The 21,519-nt window shown below is 34.9% G+C and overlaps 1 protein-coding gene across 1 annotated transcript; it reads right to left on the reverse strand.

The window, feature by feature from the left end:
• Positions 1-56: 56 nt before the first annotated feature.
• LOC129216162 (muscle M-line assembly protein unc-89-like) lies at positions 57-19,293 on the reverse strand. Its single transcript, XM_054850331.1, has 8 exons — positions 17,992-19,293; positions 13,049-13,169; positions 8,268-8,394; positions 7,313-7,488; positions 5,869-5,983; positions 3,449-3,516; positions 1,518-1,734; positions 57-297 (listed from the first exon to the last, which is right to left on the reverse strand). The coding sequence occupies exons 1-8, from the start codon at positions 19,255-19,257 to the stop codon at positions 210-212; spliced, it is 2,178 nt and encodes a 725-aa protein (XP_054706306.1). The 5' UTR covers positions 19,258-19,293; the 3' UTR covers positions 57-209.
• Between the last annotated feature and the right edge of the window lie 2,226 nt (positions 19,294-21,519).

Consider the following 21,519-nt stretch of genomic DNA (forward strand, 5'->3'; position numbering starts at 1 on the left):
TGCATAAAACCTTATTTCATGCTTTTCTTCTTCTTTCTTTTACTTTTATGGGAAATTAGACAAAAAAAAAAAAAAAGAAGAAGGCACTATACAAGTAGTTAACACTTTCGAATAGCATTTTTTATTAAAGATTTGTACATGGACAAACAGAGAGCTTTGCAAATAAATTCAGTATGTTGTGCTAGCAATGCGTGAAAACAGGCCGTTAGTCACGAACTGCAATTGACTGGATGTGGCAGTGTTGCTGCTGGTCCCCAACCTTCTCGGTTGCCTGCAGAAATCCGGAAGGCGTATGATCTAGAAAAAGAATGTTTAGTTCAATTGCTGAAAAACATTTTATACATTAAAAACTTGATTCAGTTTTACTATAATAGGGTTGCTTAAGCTACTATGCCGTAGTTCGCCGAACACCTGAGTGAGTGGTTAATTATGAGCGAAGAAACTGTAGTCTATATATGTAGCGAGAAACGGCGTGTCAAGACCAAAAAACTTTCCCACTCTCTTCTCTTTTCCCTTTCTGGTTGTCACACCAGGAATTTTTTCCTCTCCTGCTTCTGCAACACACAACATTTGCAGAAGCAATGTGGGAAAAGCGTTCACAGTGCCGTAACCACGACAACCAGAAGGGTAAAAGCGAAAAGAGTGGGACGTTATTTGAACTTGACACGCTCATTCTTTTTACGCAGACTATGTCAGCTCTATCTTGCTCAAATTTAAAGCAGTTTCACAAAATCACGACGCTCACTTCCAATGGCATAGCTGCCAACATTGAATAAATAAAATGGAGGTTTAGAATGGATTAGTTTCACAAAAGTGGACAGACGCAATATTTAAGCCTACATGTAATAGTTATATGTTCTTAAAAGTTCATATTCAAATGCAAAGCTTGTGGTCCTTAAAGTCCGCGTGGTTGAAGTGTTCAGATGAAACGCGGGTAAAAATGAAAATGGATTCAAGCAAACATTTATTCCCACACTGTTACTTCGTTCGTGTTAGTGACAAAAAAGCGATCAGACACCGTTCCAGTAGTATCGTTCTCTGGTTTACTAACCAGGGAACCACAGAAATAGTGTAATAATGAAAAAAGTTCAAAAAGGTATCATTCGAAAGCGGATCTTGAGACATATTTTCGATGCAAAAATATTTAGATATCAAGACTTATTGAGACATAACGGCTTAAAATCTGCCGAAATCTTAAAAAAGCGCCAAAGCTACACATTTGACGAGAAATTGATCACGCAATTTCATCGTCTGCATCCATGTACAGAAGTTTTCTATTTGTGATTGAACCTCGCTTAATTTGGTGACTTTTCATTTTGGCAGATTTTGAAGACATTGTGTTTTGAGAAAGGGGACATGAGGACAAATAATTTATGCGTCCAGGCATGTTTTGCAATGTTCTTTCGCTTGTTACTTTTTTTTTTCCATTATTACACTATATTGTGGTTTCCTGGTTAGGATGTTAGACTGTCAATACACTCGAAACAAAATTATAGAAGTTTGAAAAGTGCTCTTACTTTCCACTCTTCAGCCCATGTGCGGTGTAGACGGTATTCTTGGTCCGTCCGATTTCTTTCCATCGGTTGCTCGAGAGGCGTCGTTTCTCTATCCGATAAATGAGGGTGGAGTCCCTTTCTCTGTAGTCGAGGGGAACAGTCCAAGAAAGGATGGCCCAAGTGCATCCTACGCTGACAGTAGTTGGGGCAAACGGTCGGCCGGGTATGAGTGGAACACCTAGAAAACGGAGGAAAAAATCTTTAAATTTCTCTTAAAGAATGACTACATCCAGTGGTGTACCCGAAGAAGGGGAACATGGGGATGTATCCCCCTCTGAAACTCATAAAGTTTCCTTTTTTAAGTATAGAAAGAAAATAAAACTAACTATATGTCCCGCTCTACAATTTTTTCCAGGCTACTCCATTGACTATTACAGTGTAATCATATTGTTTTATCAAGCGAATACTTTTTAACTTTCCTTTTTCTTCTGATACGGGTCATTCTTCAAAAACTGTAACTTTTCTGTCCGATGCCTTTTACAGTAAAAAAATTATGGGAACAATTCATTTAATAATGTTTTTTAATTTCACTAAAAATATATCTATTTAAATCTACCAACAATGCTTTAATAATGATTTATATTTTATTATATTTTTGGCTCACAGCATGTGAATTCTCATCTTCGTGGCATGTCACATACCTGGTGCGACTGTTTATTTTACTTAATAACTTGTTTAATTAATAGTATATACTTATTTATTTATTATTTCATTCACAAGTGCTTTAAATACTAATTGTTTAAGTACATTTATTTTTTTTAATAGTGTGTTTTTGTTCGTTTTAGTAGGATAATGATGTCACAAAAATTCTTACCTCCTTTACCCAAACGCAAAATGCCATTTCTCATTAACAGATGGCAGTAATGACATCACATTTTATTTCCCATGATACAAGGGAGCACCCCTGATTATTTTCAGCCATAAAGAAGTTGGGACATTTTTGTTGAAACTCAAGAAGATAGATTGTGTTTAAAAACCAAGTGTGGTTATTTGAGAATTCTCACCTCCGTGAACTTGAATTTCAGGGATGTAAATTAATGTAAAAAAAGAAGTGCACATATTTTCATATGCTTAACATGTGCAGATTGTACCAACAAAGAAAACTTTCTTTCCCAGAAAAATGTATTTATTAGGCCTATATTAATGGAAAATTCCTCACTTAGGTGAATCTCACCTCCGTGACAGACCTTAACAATGTCCTTATTTTTGAGGTCAGAATAAAGGATGCAAGGGAAGTTCATCAATTTTAGATAGTCTATTAACATCTAAAATTCCCAGTCTTTTCTCAAATTTACTAATTTCAAATTACATTGATACCACACAATTTTCAATACAAATTTGAACTAAAAGGAAAACTAAAATTTAAACCATACTTTAAGAGAGCTTAATATTAGATTCATTCGAATCATTAAAGTAGCTAATAGTTCGCTCAATCAATAAAATTACTTCTTTGATATTGAATTAAAAATCTCTCATTTGGTCTAAAATCACTATTTAAAGAAAAGGGACTGTGGGGGGTGTCAGTCGTTGACTCACATTTAGGTTCTGATACACTATTCATTACATTTTGTCAGGTATATTCTCGGAGAAGTTTAGGGCGCTACAGCTTCAAATCAATGGAATTTATTTTACTTATGAAAATCTAAGCATTAAACATTAATTTAAATTTTACATTCTAAGAATACGAGCTGCAAAACCGTAAGTAAAATAAAAAGAAACGTTCTTCAAATGTAAGATTTCAAAACAAAAGCACTAATTGCAGAATTTATCACATTGTGCACAAAGCGATGAATCTGAGTTAGTCAAATGCAACTGTTAACACGGAACGGGAATCCCAGAACCGATTTCTTCAAAATGTTGTAGAAAAGAAGCAAGTTGAACGTTGCCGGTACCTTTCGGTTCTTCGTTCATGGTCCGCTTGAATGGCATAGATTCCAAAAGCAAGGCTTCTTTTCGTAACCTGAAAAACAATGAGATTTTAAAAAAATTTAAGGAATCGTTAACGCATGTGTCTTTGTATATTTACAGGCAAACGTATACGTTGACTAAAGTGAAAAAATCCACCTTAATTAAACACAAATTCCTGTAAGGAAATAAAGCACAATGAATTAGTTCTTTCTTTACGTTGTTTTTTTACATCAATCATATTGTAGCACAAATTTGATCAATTTTCAGCTAAACGTATACGTTACAACTAATGGTTGTATTCACTTTCCAAAATTTGAATCTGTCACAGCCTTCTTGAATGGCTAAACAACACAGTAGACTCACAAACTGCAAAAATCTAGACACCAGAAAACCAGAACCGATATAATCGAGTAAAATTTTTTGAAAATTAATATCAGTAAAACCAGTGTGATTATCTCGCATCAAATAATTTTCATGTGTTTCTTTTGGCGTTCCATTGTTCAACAAAATTGACGTCGTTTATGAGTCCGCCGTTTGACACATTAGTCAGAATGTGAGGTCGTTTCTGAAATTTTAAAAGTATTTTTTCTGAAAGAGTATGTGTAAAAACATACGATCTGACTATTTTTTAAATAATTTAACTAAGTTTAATATTTAAAAAAATATATAATGAGTGCGCTTTCATTGTTTTGCTACTGCCGATGACATCACAAATGATGAAATGCCATTCACAGAGAACAATATTTAATTCGCTTCTTTACTCACTTGTGTTAACAACGATATGGGGAAAAGTAAGCGTAGAGCGCAATTTTTTATTCGCTTCTTGGTTATCATAACGTGGAAACGCGGTAGACAGATGCTCTAAAGTACATCATTTGTGACGTCATAAAGACCACACCTTTTTTTCAAAATCGGAAATTTTAAAAAATAATTAAAAATTAAACGTTGGGGAAATGAAAGTTTTTTCTCGCTCCATTAAATTTTTTTTTTGCTTATTCTATCAATTTCAGTGACTAAAAGTAGTATTTTTGATTGCAGTAAACAACCCCATTTTCGGGAACCATTATAAAAGTAATTATGCGCGTTTGAAGGTGGATTTTTGCGTCGAAAATTGTGATTTTCTTTGAAAATTTGATGTAAAAGCTGTTTAGTTTAAAAACATGAATAACCATTTTTTCAGAGCAAAAATGTGAACTTACAGGATGTAAACAAATTCTTTTGACGGAAACATTTTCTTTCCTTTGGTTTTTTTTACGAGACTAAATCTAGAGTGAATGTCTCAATTAAGGGGTTGTCCATAAAAATCCCTTTCGTCACAATAGCCGTGTTCATAACGTCTTTTTCGACCCGGTAAATCTCCGCTCTGGCTCCAAAAAAAAAAAAAAAAAACGATTGAAAAATTCCCCGTTTCCATGTAAAAAGAGGTTCTCCCATTATACCAGAGAAAGCGGTTTTTACCCAGCATCCTTAACGGCTAGTAGACGAACTTGTTTCGCGTAATGCATTCTGGGTAGAAACACCGCTTTCACTCCAGAAGCTAGCAGGAGTAGAAAGATTCCACATAAACCCCGCAAATAACCGGAAAGCGGTGAAAAGCAGGTTTTTCCGGGATCGAAAGAGTCCTTGGAAACGGCCCTAATGTGTCACACTACACCTTGCATTCTTCCGTCCCCCAAATCCTATACCGAGTCAGTTGTTGACAACAAATCACTCTGTTTTTTAAAGCATATTCTCATAAAAAATGCGTGATCTCACACTTCTTGTTAACCCCTCCATCTCTTTTGCCACAAAATCAGTTTCACGAAACCCCTTCCCTCTCAAAGCGCGAGATTATTTTTGGACAACCCCGCCGAGAACTTAATAAAACGTGCCGATTTATCGAGGTGGTATCCGAATTTTAGCTGAAAACACAAAACTCGAAAAGTTATTACATTTTATTGCTTTTTATATGCTTCAGTTATGTTTTTTATTCTTCTAACTTCTTCAATTGAAGGGTTCAGGGCAGGATTGTGGTATGCCACATGATGTGAATTTTTCAGTAGGCCCATTTCCAACTTAAAAAAAAATATTTGTAGAATTTTCAAAAGTATTACATATTCTATATTCTACAGTAATAAAACCAGATACGTTTTTCTCCATAGACATTAATCCATTGTCATGTTTATTTCAGTTTTTGTTATGAGAAACAAAAACTTTTGATCGAGAAGTCACTCCTTGTTGCTTGTCCCATTTCTGCCCCGAGCCCTTCAATTGAAGAAGTTAGAAGAATAAAAAACATTACTGGAGAATATAAAAAGCTGTAAAAAGTGATAACTTTCTCTAAAATAATATTGCTAAAACGCAATTGGTCTCAATATATTTCAAAAAAAAAAAAAAAAAAAAAAACTTTCGGAGTAATCTTTACCTTTCCTCAAGATCTAACAAACTCAGATCTAAGTCATCCAAAATGTAGCACTTCTCTCTCACATTTAATACGACATCGGAGTTGTCTGGAATAATTGCAGATTCATTTGTTCCATCTGGAAAGGAAACACTTTTTTCAATAATGGTCATCAACAAATCTATTCGTTTGTACTAATAAATAATAGTAAAATATTTGTGTATATTCTACATAATTTTTTCGCATAATTTAATGTTTTGAAAGATTTTATTCGTGAAATGTTTTTAAGTACCATTTGGTTCACAGACATATGCAGGGGTGCCCCGATGGGAGGTCACAGAAGGTCACTTTGACCTCCCAAAAACTTCCTTATTCGGCAATTTTGGCTGATTTTTCACTAAATGTAGACACAATATTGCAATATTGAGACTTTTTTGGTTAAAATTTATTTTAATGATCTCTTAGTATATATATTTTTCATTAGATGTTCGGAATTTAATTCCGGAAATTGATAATTCACCCTATCCCAAAAATTTTGGTTTCCTCTGGACAGCAGAATGAGTGCTAGAACTTCTCCAGCCTCTAAACTGAAATACGCAACTTTATCCCTGCTTCAGCCTCAAGCAGAACGAAATTACTATTTCCTAATCTCCGTGTAAATGAAAAAACTTTGAAGTAAATGGTTTCATTCGCTAACAAACATCCATAAAGTAAAATGCACCGCTAACAGTTTTTCTCAGGGAGTCATGGTTTTCTCTTCAAATTGATCCAAGAGGCAAGGGAAGTGTCTAATGTTAAAACTTTTGTTTCCTCAGCGCCCCAAATAACCCTACAGCTTGGTATCAAATACTAATTCTCTCAAAACAAAATGTATATCTTTTGCATAAGAAGGAAATTACTAGGTATTGAAATGATATAAACTCATTTTTGGGAGTTTATACTTTTCTTTTATCCATCAATTTATTAATTGATTTATTTATTAAATTGTAATTTACCATAATGCAAACCTTATCAGTATGTGGGGGTGCCCACTCCCTAAGAACAATGGCGCAACCCCCCTAAGTTTTGCAAAGATCCCCCCAAAAGCAAGAACCCCTAAAAATTTTTTGAAAAGAACCTCTCAAAAATATCACCGCTAAAACTTTCAATGGCACAGTCTGCGCCATGGTTCTCCCCCCCCCCCCCTCCCGCAGGTGAGCAGTATGGTTCATGAGTGGTTTAAAATTGTAACAATAATAACTTTTCTTTTTAAGTTCATGTTTTAATTTACCAGAATGTAAGCATAAAAGCGTCAGTACGGTTAATGAGTATTTTTAAATTGTAACAATAGCAACTTTTCTTTTAAAATTCATGTTTTAATTTATCAGAATGTAAGCATGAAAGCGTCAGTATGGTTCATGAGTTTTTTTTTCTTTTTATTTTTTAACAGTAACGATAACTTTTTTTTCTAATTAATGTTTTAACTCACCCGAAACAGAAACTAAAACTGTGGACACCGAAGAGCCAGCTTCGTTTTCCAGGTAACAGCTGTAAATGGCGCAATCCTCGGCAGTAACATCGTGCAAGACTAGTCGACAACAACCCCTGTGATTGCTGAAGGCATCTAACTTTAAGCTTGTTTCAATTTTCTCAGCATTTTTGAACCTAAATATATTCAACAAACGAACAAGCATCATTATCTGTTTTTTGACTTTTATACTATGTCTGAATTAAAACGAAAATGCGGCAATTGGTTTCTGAATGAAAGAAAGTTTTTTAATTAATCAATTTCCAAAAGTAATTATATAGCAAGAATTTTGGTTTACCGTTTCAGTTTTTTAAATTCATTATCAGATTAAGCACTGTTATCTATTCATGGACTAACATAAGCATTTGTTAAACTTCCAGTTTGACGTAAATCAAAGATTTTTATTTTTCAAATATACGTATTATATGATGCTATACTAATTATAAGTAAAAATAAACCTGTCATACATTGTACGATTCTTTCATTGTATTTTACAATATTCATTCTTTGCAAAACAAGAAAAAACAGCTCATCCTAAACCAAATACGTTTTTTGTTTTCCAGACGCAAATGAAATATGATCCCTGCCAAACCTCTTACCAAGCGATTTCTTATACAAAATATCGACTCGGAAAACCCCGCACCTCCCAAAGAAAAGGGTATGTAGAGATTTTTCAAACTCCCCCTCCCCATTGAGGCCCTTACGTAATTAATGAATGGCCCCTTATTTATAATCAAGCTATTATAATGATCCAGATTTCTTTCAAAATTAAATAATGATCCAGGTATAAAAAAATGGAAAAACTACGGTGTGACAGGGATACTGGTTAAAAAAATTTTGCTGTGAAAAACTTCTGACTTGTTTTTCCGAAAAGCATTTCTTCATATTAATTAGATAAATTTGCGTGAAAACTTACCAGATGACGTTTGGAACTGGCGTTCCGGATATCTTCCATTCTAGTGTAACCGTCTCACCTACATTAACTTTAATATCACCAGGAGATTTCAGAAATTTGGGTTCTTCTGGGCTAAATTCTCGCTTTCCTTTAATTAAAAAAAAAAACATTTGAAATACTTGTGAGCATTAAAACAACAATGAAAAAAGTTTAATTTTGTACATAGAAGACAATTTCAAAACTCAGAGGAAATGAAATATGTGTAGAAATACACTGGTGTGCAAAAATTAAGGACGAGACGGTGTTTTCAATATAACTTTGTACAAAAGCTTTCCAAATCAATACATTTAATACCGTAAGATCCCCAATACGTAAGGACATGTGTGATGTAAGCAACACTCACTAAAAGAGAAATGAGAGGGATAAAAAGAAGCTTTATTGAAAAAGTAGCACGGAGCGCAATGCGACTGAAGGCCGAAACATCCCTGTGATGGGTGTCCAGCAGGAAACATCCGGTCTTTAGGAGGGGATATGATCTTCCCCGACTGCTAGGCAGGTTTCACAGCGTCTGCCCATGCTGAGAATGAGGGTGTCAATGAGTTGTTGAGGCATTGCTGCCCATTCGTCTTGCAGCTCCAATCGAAGCTCCCGAATCGTTACTGGTGGTAAGGTACGAGCTGCCAAGCGTCTGCCTAGAAAATCCCATACATGCTTGATGGGATTGAGATCCGGAGATCGTGCCGGTCAATCCATACATTCAATATCCTCACTCTCTAAGAGCTCTTCGGCAGCTACTGTGCGATGACATGGTGCATTGTCGTCCACGAAAAGGAATTGCGGACTCATAGCGCCTCTAAAAAGACGCACATATGGAAGTTGAATCTCGTTACAATAATGGTTCCCGTTGACTGAAACTGCGTCGAAGATGTGAAGGTCTGTAAGACTACCAAGCATGATGCCTCCCCAAACGAGAACACTGCGAACTCCATACCTGTCCCTTTCAATGATGTTCGAGGGATGATTGAGACTTTCCCGCTCTCTCCAGATGAGTATGCGATGAGAATCGCTACTCAGACTGAATCTGCTCTCATCTGTAAAGAGTACTCGTCCGCATTCATTGTCTCTCCAATTCCGGTGTTCCCGGCACCACAGAGAACGCCTTCTCCGATGGGCAGGCGTTAGAGGTACACACCGTATAGGGCGTCGTGCAAACAGACCACCACCGTGCAGTCTTCTGGTCACGGTAAAACGCGATATCGGTCGTCCAGTCGCCTGTGTCGTGTGTCTAGCGATTTCTCCCGCTGTCTGCCGCCTGTTTTTTCTGGCCTGTAAGACAATATACCGGTCATCTGCGGGTGTGGTTCCTCGTTGACGACCACTACTGAACCCCCGGATAGCTGTTCCTGTAGTTTGAAATTGTCTCCAAAGTCGTAAAACGATGCTGTCAGCAATCCCGAACTCTGCAGCCACACTTGTCACACTGCGACCTTCCTCCAACTTCCCAGTGATTCGACATCGGGTAAAAGCATCCGGATGTCGTCTAACAGATTGATTATTCGCCATTTCTCGCTGAGGCAGCAACTCGGTGTGATTTTAACTGCTATACGGCGTGCAATCTCTTTGCCAGAAATACTGATCTTACACCGACAACATGCTTTATACTACTCAGACACTCCCCCATTACGTCTGCCTGCATATCTGCGCATGTGCTACCGTACATTATCTTACTTAATCTCCTGATTGGTCTTTCTGTCCGCTCTGCCTCTTCGTTCAGCTGATATGCTAATTTTTCGAATTCGTCCTTAATTTTTGCACACCAGTGTATTTTAAATAGGGTCGCCCGGGGTAAAAGGAAACAAAACAATTTATTGCACTGCAATTATCAATTCTTCTGCAATGTGTTGTTTTGAATGGAAATTGATCGAGATGGTCTAGGTTTCTCTATGTATCAAAAAAAGTAACGCCAAAGAAATTGCGAAATTATGCTTGCAGCGGACCAGTATCCGGAAGACCCCATAGCACCTATAGCTTTGAACTTTTTGTGAAAAAGTGCTTTGAGCTTCCGGAGTTTACCTGTTTTTTGTAATTAATTTTTTAAGCTAAATTTTCACTTTATTTGCAGGTATGAAACATTTCTTACACCTCTTAACATTCTATTTGATTCGAAACAGCTTTCTTTTCTGCATCAGACTGAGTTTTTTCAAATTTTCTCAATTAACAAGAAAGACGGATATAAGGGTTTCTCATTTAGAGAAAGTATTAACCTCAATTCAATTCACAGTTAGAACAGCAACACATTTTTATTTTGTTCTTCATAATTATTACAATGATCCAGATCTTTTTTCAAAATTCAAATAATGACGCAAGTACAAAACATTTGATGAACTATGGTGTCCGACGGATAACTATTTAAAGAAAACTGCCGAAAACAGTTTTCTTTATGTATCCTAGGAGCTGTATAGTAGTATTAAACTGAGAGGCCTTGGTAATGTTTATAAAATATTTCAGATAAAAATACTTTTTAATTGGTTTACTTAGATACGTTTACGACCCATAACAGCGCACCAGGATGATTTTCTTTCCAATATACGTGGGTTGGAATTTTAACAGGGACAACTACTGTAAAAGCACTATTTTTCGCGAGATGTAATTTTCACGAAAATGAAGATATCGGTGATTTCCCGAACTGAAAATTTCGCAAATTTGAACGAACAGAACAGAAAACTAATTTAATACATATGCAACTAAAATATTTTGCGATTAAGACGCGCTTGCAAAAATTAAAACCTCTCAAATATGACTGCTTTTACAGTACTTATGTACATGTAATACAAAGATGAACAATCCCACCAAGTTTTACAGTCCTTCAGTACATCACCATCATTGTGTAAACTCGTTTCCAACGATATGGAACTCCTGTAGCAGCGCCAGTTCTATTGATACACTATAGGACCAAAAGTATTGGAACACTTTCAAAAATTCACATTTTTAAGAATTTATCAAGAAATAAAAGACTAATTGATTTGTAACTTTTGTCACCAAAAAAGGTATGCTCCAGCTGTCATTTTAAAAATAAAAGTTACATTACCCTCGCCTTTAGGGGATCGCGATTAAGAAAAACGAAAATAGTTTTTGATCATCATTCATCGTAAAGAGCTGAGAATGAGCTGTAAATTTCAGAAATTAGTTAGCTATGTACAATTATTTTGCATATTTGTGAGCAAATATCGCCGATATTCACGAAGATACAAGCATTTCTTTCAAAACTACGAATTTTATTGGAAAGTTTTTGGCTCATAACAGGCGAAGTTGTCCATCAAAGCTTACCAAACTTTCAGAAAACTTGACAGCATACAAAAGAAGTGTAATCTAAAATTTGAAATCAAAATGTTGAAAATTTGATAAAATATGAACATTTATAGCAATTAATTTCTCACTGCGCATGCGCGAAAGATAACATTTTAAATTTTCACAATCTAAAACGCAACTAGATTCTACAACTCATAAAAAAATTCCAGTTCAATATCTTAAAAAATTCAGAAAGTTATCAGCGATCAAATGAGACGAACTTCAACAATTCTTGATAGGCAACGAGCCGAAGGGGTTGTTAGCAACTTAGCAACATTTGCTTGCAGTCGTTCAGTGTGATTCATAATAAAAACAGATTATTTGCGAACCACCCCTCACGACTCGTTGCCTATCGAAGAATTGTTGAGATTCGGCTCATTGGACCGCTGATAACTTTCTGAAATTTTAAGGTATTGAACTGGAATTTTTTTATGAGTTGAAGAATCTAGTTGATTTTTAGATTGTGAAAGTTTAAATTGCTATCTTTCGCGCATGCGCAGTGAGACGTAAATTGCTTTAAATGTCCATATTTTATTAAAGTTTCAACATTTTAATTTCAAATTTTAGTATTACACTTCTTTTGTATGCTGTCAAGTTTTCTGAAAGTGTGGTAAGCTTTGATGGAAAACTTCGCGTGTTATGAGCCAAAAACTTTCAAATAAAATTCGTAGTTTTGGAAGAAATGCTCATATCTTCGTGAATATCAGTGATACTTGCTGAAAAATATGTAAAATAATTGTACATAGCTAACTAATTTCTGAAATTTACAGATTACTCTCAGATTTACAATGATGGATGATAAAAAACTATTTTTGTTTTCCTCAATTTGTTACTGATCCCCTAAATGCAAGAGTAATGTAACTTTTATTTTTAAATGACTGCTGGGGCATACCTTTTACATGAAAAAAATTACAAAACAATTAGTCTTTTATTTCTTGAGAAGTCACTAAAAATGTGAATCTTTGAAAGTGTCCCAATACTTTTAGTCATATAGTGTAGTTCAAATGAAACAGTTCTGAGACGAATAGCACGAAGAGAGGTTTCTTTATCTTAGGGATTAAGTCATATTCTTAAATACATACGTCCTTATGACTTTGATTAAATTTCTTAGGTGAAGTCACGCTTCGTGGCATTTGCCTCACAACTGTTCCAAAGATTCTGACTTAATTCCTGAGACGAAGGAACCATTTCGTGGGATTCGCCTCAGAACTGTTCCAAAGACTCTTGCGGCAGTAGACCGCTTCATTCGAACTTGCTACAGGTGTCCTACGATCGTTGGAAACGGGTTGCATACAATACTGGTGACTATATTGTAGGACTGTAAAACTTGGTAACATGTAAAATTTTTGCATTAGACGTAAATGAATAGTTGCCACGATTAAAGTTCCAGCCCTTGTAGTCAAGTTAAATTTTCTGATGCACATATTATTTTTAGAAAATCTGATTTTACTTACCTATAACACGGAGATAAGCTTGAGTCTGAGCAACACCGTTGCAATTTGTTGCTATGCATGTATACATGCCACTGTCTGAAGACATTGCGTTATAGATATCAATATAAAATCCGAATTCCATCTGAAATAAGGACTAGATTAGGCGTTTATTCAAAACATTATGATCACTATGATTCAACTAACGCGCAAATTAACATGAATTTGAGAAAACTTGTGGATTAGTTTATTTGAAATTATATTGGAATGCAATGCCAGATAGCATTATTTTATATTTGTGTGTAATGTCCATATGATGGTAAATAGTTTTGGTGAGAAAATATCCAACCAAGGGTTAGCCACATATTTTCCTCTGCGAACCCCTTCTAAAATCTGAAAGAATTTTTCGAAACCCTAGTCCCGCAAGTAAGTTTTAGGTAAGAAAACAAAATTTAAAAGAGCATTTTTTTCTTTGCTGTACAACAGTCCGCATCAAGAAACTACACCACATTTGCAAAACATGTAAGTGCAAACATTGATCCAAACTAAAACTGATAGCAACAGGAAGAAAATAGCAGCAACTGATAGCAACATCAATTCAATAAACAGATTCTTAGTAAGTATAACGTTAGATTAGAAATGAAAAAAACTCTTTAATAAACATTTCTTGACAACTTGTGCCATATTTACTTTAACTTTTTTTAAATTTCAATCATAGTTTAAAACAAAGCTTATTTGATCATTTTTCGATTAAGTGTGCATTATGTTTGAGAAAACTCTTAGTAGAACAGTTATGGAACAGAAATGTTTGAAGCTTGACTCAGAAACTTACAGTGTTCACTTTAAAGTAGGTTTTGCTTTAAATTGCTTCTGTATTTATATTATGGGTGAGAATACTTTAAAATCATTGTTCAAAGACGTTGTGCTAAACGGTAAAAATATTTTAAATGGTTTCTTATGAGGCACAGGAAAATTTATTTGAAACATTCGAAGCACTAAAACCGAAGTCAAAGAGCGACATCTAAAAATAACGTTTAGAGAACTGCCAGAGGATAACTGAATGCGATTTTCTTTCTGCTGTAAAATTAGAAGTGAATCCATATTTACGTTTTCTAAGCTATGTACACAGTTTCTTGACAGGAATACATTGTGTTTATTAAGAAAGTGGTCATTCAAAGTTAGCGAAAGATGTTTCTGATGTTTCCATTAGGGTCATTCTTCAGAAAATATAACTTTTGAACGAAAATATTTTTCAACTTCGAAACCTTTTGTTTTCTTTTTTTTTAATGGAAGTGTTACCTGCTAGAAGTAACCATAAACAATGGCTCAGCTAAGTTCCGATTATTCAACTTACAAATAAAAAAATAAAACACCTTGCTTTCGGAAATAAAAAAAAAGAAAAACTTTTTCAATGTTTAAAAATCGAGGTCAGTTCAACATCAAGATAGTAATTTTGTTAAATGTGCAAACAATGAGGCATTTCAATGATCAGTGGGAATCTAATATTATGGTCTCTTAATTAAAGTACGGCTTAATTAGTAGTTATCCTTTTAGTTCAAATGTGTGTTAAACAATAGTATTTAGTAAATTTGAGAAAAACTGGAAATTTATTATTTTGGTAGATCGCCTAAGATTGATGTATTTCTCTTTCATCATTTATTTTCATCTCAGAAATAATGGCATTGATAAGGTCTGTCTCGGAGATGAGATTCATGGAGGTGAGGAATTTTCCATCAATATAGGTCTAATGGATACATTTTCCAAGGGAATATTTTCTTTTCTTCGTTGCTACAATCTGCACATGTTAAGCATATGAAAACATGATCAATTCTTTTTTTACATTAATATATATCCCTGAAAGTCAAGTTCACGGAGGTGAGAAGTCACAATAACCACACTTGGTTTTTAAACATAATCTATCTTCTTGAGTTTCAACAAAAATGTCCCAACTTCTTTATGGCTGAAAATAAACAGGGGGGCTCCTTTGTATCATGGGAAATAAAATGTGATGTCATTAGTGCCACGTGCTAATGAGGAATGACATTTTGTGTTTAAGTAATGGAGGTGAGAATTTACTGTGTGACATGACTTCTTATTCTACTAAAACGAACTAAAACATAATATTAAAAAATTAAATATACTTAAATAATTAGTATTTGAGACACTTGTGAAAGTAATCTATACATATAATAAAATAAGATGTTTGTGTGTGTGTGTGTGTGTGGCGCTCATCCCGGGAAAACGGTAAGGCCTAGAAAGATGAAATTTGGTATACAGGTGTAGTTTTTGCTGAAGTTGTGCACCTCGGGCTTTGATTTTTGATATTTTAATTAGAAAAAAAGTTATTTAATGTTTTATGTGATTTTTAGCACTTTTTAGTACTTTTAACCTCACAGACCCCGAACCAATCGCGCCAGACAAATATTTTTGGTACTATAGTGTCGGAAATTTAATTTTAAATATGATGAACAAAAAAATTTTGAAGATAGAGCAAGTTTTGTATTTTTTATGAATTTTTGAAAAAACCTTTAATTTGCATGTTTTCCTGGGTTTTATTTTTTTCTAATATCATCCTGAGAGAAGTATCAAAGCCTCATTTCTGAAATTTAAGTTGGTAATAGTAAAAACATTTCGCCCTCTTCAAAAGAAAAAAAGTTCTTAAAAATACGCAATAGTTTTTTTTTTACAATTTTTTTAATGCTGAACACATCATGTCCTTTCACGCATCAGTCGAAAAAAGCGTTCTTCAATCTTTTATGCCTGTGACGTCACTACTTGGGTTTTGATTCGATATTTACGAAGGAATCTTAATCGCAAGCAATGTTAATCTTTTTTTTTTTACTATATAGCTTACTTCTACATTTTCTGACGTGATGACCACGTGTTTTTTCGGCAGTGCTTGCTTTTTTTCTTCCCTTTTTTTTTTGTTTTATTTAGGGATTGCATTTATTTCTTTTTCCATCCTCCCCCCCTCAAGCTGGACCTTTCGCTGTATCTATATTACGTTACATTTCATAGTTGTGCGCATTAATTCAATAAAAACAGCGAGATTTTTTTTATCTTGTCAAACGCTACTTTTTACACACTACGGGGAATTTGAGCTTTTTTTTTTTTTTGCTCTACTTAAATAAAAAAAAGCGGTTTTTTGAGTGTTCTTTGTTTTTATTAGGAAATGGGCGAGGAGGTCAAAATAAATAGAGATGGATAAGAAAATGTAGAGATAGATTGTAAAGGTAGATAGCCGCCGCAGGCGGCAATCTTGGCGTAAAAATGTGAATGGCACAAAAAAAAGATAGAGATGGATTGATTAATACTGCTGCCAAATTTATTTAAACAACCGCCGAAGGCGACAAACTTGAAGTAAAAAGGTAAATGACAAGTTAGCCAAACAGCCGTCGTAGGTGGCTGCTTGCACATTGGGTGTCAATGCCCCCCTCCCTCCCCCACACACACCATGACTTTGACAAAACAATGCTTTCACATAAAAGTGGAAGTGCTTTTTGTTATTTTTCGACAAAATTTGCATGAAGAGTACGTCTTTTGTGTCTCCCCTCCCTCTCCTTTAAAAATATTCCAAACGACGAAACTGGAGACAGATCTAGAAAATATTTTATGCAAATTATTAATGATATAGATAGATATAGATTGATTGACACCGCCACGAAATTTATTTAAGCAGCCGCCGAAAGCGGCTACATTGACGTAAAAAAACAAATGATAATACTGATTTATAGAGAAAAACATTGATTAATGTCGTCGCTAAATTGTTTAAGCAGCCGCCGAAGGCGGCACCCCTGGCGTAAAAAGGCGAATGGCGTAAAAACGCGGACCAGCTGGTCGCCGCAGGCGGCTAGTAATAAATAAATAAGTATAGACTTTTAATTAAACAAGATATTAAGCAGCATAAAGAGTCACACAAGGTGTGTTACATGCCACGGAGGTGGAGATATCACATGTTGTGAACCAAAAATACACTAAAATAAAATTTATTATTAAAAAATTGTTGGCATGATTAAATAGCGATATTTTTGATGAAAAGCATTGGTAAAATAATTGTTCCTTAAAATTTTTACTATAAAAGGCGTGTGACAGAAAAGTTACACTTTTTGAAGAATGACCCATAAGCTGCTTGTAGTTCATCATGTTTAATTGAATTTTCCCCTAAAAAGCTATTGGAAACGCTAAAAAAATTTTACTTATTCATCTAAAGGTATTGGATACAAATATAGATTTTTTTTTTAGCATGATTTCAGTTCTATGGTACATAGGGTTTCCATAGTTTGTGTTGGTTAAAACCGTACACTTTCAGTAGTTCCCATAAAATGGACGATTACGCGCCTTGGTGCAGGCTACTCTATTGAAATTTTATGGAAGCAACAAATTAGTTATCAATATTTTCTTATTTAGAATGCCCATGTCGTGTAGATTAAATACTTTAATACCACAGCCAATTTATTTTGTTTTTTTGTTTCATTTTCAAATTAGTAACAGTGCAGTAAATCTGCGTACGTAAATATATTATTTAGTTACTCGTATCATTTTACGTTTATGATTAAAAATTCCGCCATTACAATATTATTTTGGTAAACCCCCTTTAAGCACTTCGCGAACCCTTAGGGACTCCCGAACCATCGGTCGGAAAACTATGGTCCATAACATAAAACTTCCAAAAAGGTAAGTATTTCACAGGAATTACATAAAAAATTATTATAGTTACATCAGAAAGTGAAGAAATGCCTGAAGGATTAAAAAAATATTTGTATGATGAAATTGTTTTTCAATTTTTACTTGGAAGTTACTCAACCTCATCCTAACTCTCTTTGAATAAAGTGGTATTAGCAGAGTATAAACTTTAACTTAAGTAAATACTTTAAAACTTGCAATAATAAAATTTTAGAAATGAGCTACAGAATAAATGTCTCAATTTCAAATCGTTCAAAATAGTAAGATATTAAATGCATAGTTACCAAATTGTTGAATATATGCCTTGTACTTTTTGGTAGAATTTTACCGTTTTTCAACCAAACAACTTGAGGATCAGGTTTTCCTGATATAGAGCAATAGAGTCTCGTTCGATTCCCACTTTGAACCACTCTGTTTTGCAAATGCGTAATTATTTCAGGTGCATACTCTTCCTGATTAGATTTCTTCTGTTCAGTACATTCCAATGTTTTATCAAAATCAATCAAATCAACATCATGTTTCTCACTTTCGATCGTCATATTTGAGACTTTGTCAGAAAATAAATCAACAGGTTGTAAAATATCAGATTCGTTACATAAGCTTCGATGGATCTCGCTGACAACAGCCAAATCACTTTCTAACGAGGTGAGTTCGCTTTGCAGAAGGTTTTCAAGGCTTTCGATTTGTTCTGTTTTCTCAGTAAAGCGGCGTTCTACTTCTTCAGCTAAATTTAGCAACTCCCGCACACTTTTTTCTCTCACCTCGTATTTACATGCATCACCCTGAATATCCCTTTTTTCGTTGATGACAATTTCATTTTCGCTGCCAGGGGTATTTTCGTTCAACACTGAATCATGCGTGGTAAAACGCGGGCTGACATTCCGTAACCACGGGGGAACCTTGACTGTGAGTTCTGTTTTGTTATTGGGACTTGAATGTTTCCTCCACCGACTGGAATCAAATTCTTCAACTGAAATGTTCTGAATTTCCTGAATTCGATTGTAATTTTCTAAGCTATTGCAATGGCGAATTTTTCTTGACGAATGGGCTTTTTCTATTGTGCTGTGTGAATCTGTTGACAAAAAAGTAAATCTTTCTGAATGTTCAAATGGAATATTACTCACGTTTGTAACAGTTTGTTCAAAAATGTCGTATCTTTCTTCTAAGATACTTTTTTCTATTTCCAATAGTTGTAAACTTAAAGTTCGCGAGTCAAAATCATCTAATGTATCTTCGATTTCTTCGTACGGAATACTCATTGAATCGATTTCTATTCTTGCGTTTTTCTTAACAGGAAGAACACTCATTGCAGGTTTGCACGTGGTAAATGGATAACACCTTTGGTTAATTTTATTTTCAACGAGTTCTTCAGCAAAGATTTCGTTTTCATATTCAATTGATGCAGTGAGATTTTCTGTATTCACAACCTGATCCAAGCAACATGTTTCGTGGAACATGACAGCTTCACAATAATCAAGAATGATTAAGGCATATCGTGCCAAATGGCCAAATGGTTCAAAGTCTTGTAGAGCTCCATACTCACACGTCATAAGAAAGCTTACAGGGACATATCTTTCGTATTGCACTGTTGTGGTTTTGGTGTTTATGCACTTGACGCTGCTTATTTCTCTCATTCCACAGGTATAATCACAATTCATTCCACACAATAACACTTCTCTATACCATATACCGTTTTCTTCGTTTACGTAGTGAGCAATCTCACTCAATGGCTCAAATATTTCCAAACACATTCTCTTTACCAATGAAGATTGGATGGAATATGGAGAAAAGGGTTCCATTTTAAAATCTGCAAGTTGATCGATTTTAGTTACTTCCTTGCATATCAAATGGCAATTGTTTATTTGAATATCTTTTTCTGTGACTTTATTTTGTACTGGAACTTCTACAGCAAAAAGTGCTGTTTCATGGAAATTGACAGAGCCGATGCAGGCATAATTTAAAAAGGGTGCGGGCAAGGAAGTTTGTGTGGCAACGAAGAGGACATTTAATGGAATGTCTTGAACTTCTGTCAATGTTGGCAGCTGGTCCCGATCACTTCTGGCACTTTCATTGTCACCTAATTCGTCATCAGTAGCAACACTTGACTGCTTTTCATTATCTTTAATAGGATCACTGCACAATTTTTCATCACAAATGGAATGTAGGGGTTGAACAATTCCCACATTTTCATCTACTGCACGCAGCACATGGAATTCTTTACTGGGTTCACTTGTTCCATACACATTTACAGCTTTTAAGCGGAAAAGCGATCCTTCAATTTCATCTTCGGAATTGAGCACGAAAAATGTGTCAAAGGTTGTCCCTAAACGTAACCACTTTTGCTCGTCACTCTGGAAAAAGAAAGGAAATGAATATGATAAAAAAATTAAGAACACAAACCAAAATAAATGAATAAAGAAGTAAAATATAAAAAAATAAAATTAGAAGGAAACTGCGTTTTGGGAAATATGAGAGGGCTCTTGTCTTCACATTTAAGAACAGCATTATAACACACTGACTTGGTAGTGAAATTGATCAAATAAATTAAGAAATAGAAATGCGAATCAGTTATTCATACTTTCGGGAAGTTATCGTACTGCCTTAGTTTTAAATGATGTTCACAAGTCTAACTTTCTTCTGTCTACTGTAGTAAATCTACTAAAATGATATTTTACGCCACAATGTTTTTGCTACTAAATGCATTTACTGCCTTTTTTCTATTACCCAAGAAGTTTTACAAAGGGCTGTTATAGTTCCATAGGATCCGTTAAGCATTACTAAACTCAATATATGCTATGGGTGTTAAATGATCAACAAAATATATGAATTATGCAGACAAGGGCTCCCGACGGTCACGAGACGTCACCGTGACCTTCCAAAAATCATCTTATTCAGCGAATTTCGCCCGAAGATTCGGCAAAATTTGGCATTCTGTTCTACAAAATTATCATCATCGGGTAAAATTCGGAGTTCCATTCGACAATTGAGTACATCGGCCCTCCCAAAAATTTAAGTTCGGGGCACCCCTGTACAGTGGCGTAGCTAGACCCGACTTTCGGGGGGGTTACTTCTTTTATATATATATATATATGTATTTTACTGTGCATATGCAAATTTATATATTTATACTTTTCCTGTGGCAACGCCTCTGGGATTGCAGTTTTATACTGCGGTCTCTGGGACGAGCGCCAGAAACTGTAAGACTGCGGCGGCATGATGTATTCAATATAATGGTTCTTCAATAAAACCAAGCAAAACTACAATTGTGTCAGCCTCAGCTATTTCTCAAAAATAAGTTTTACAGTCCACTACCAGCGATCAACATATGGTCCAGCAGCCGGATAATAATATGGCTAAAACATATAATAAAGCTGAGTTGAACAGATTAAGGGGACGCGTAAAAGCAAAACTCACGATTATTACTAAATTTGATGAGAAAGATAAAGAATTGTGTGAGAAGACTAAAGTTGAATGCGAAAGTAAATTACGTGATATCTTGGAATTAAAACAAGAATTAAAAAGGCTCTTCGAGTTATACGGTGAGTTAAAGTTGGATGAAAAAGAAGAATTCGAGTGTGATGAAGTCTTCATGGAATTGGACTCTATCTGCGACACTCTGGAGGTAAACATTAAATATTTCCTTACCGGGTTTACTGATAAAACGGATAAGTCTAAAACTGAAGACTTTAGCGCTAACAATTCATTAAAGTTTGATTTGGCTGCCAAATTGCCTACTATCCCGTTACCTAAATTTAGCGGTAGAATTGAAGAATTTGCTAACTTTAAAGGTCAGTTTCAATCCATGATTTCTG

This window comes from Uloborus diversus, chromosome 2 (genome assembly GCF_026930045.1).
Source record: "Uloborus diversus isolate 005 chromosome 2, Udiv.v.3.1, whole genome shotgun sequence".
Lineage (NCBI taxonomy): Eukaryota > Metazoa > Arthropoda > Arachnida > Araneae > Uloboridae > Uloborus > Uloborus diversus.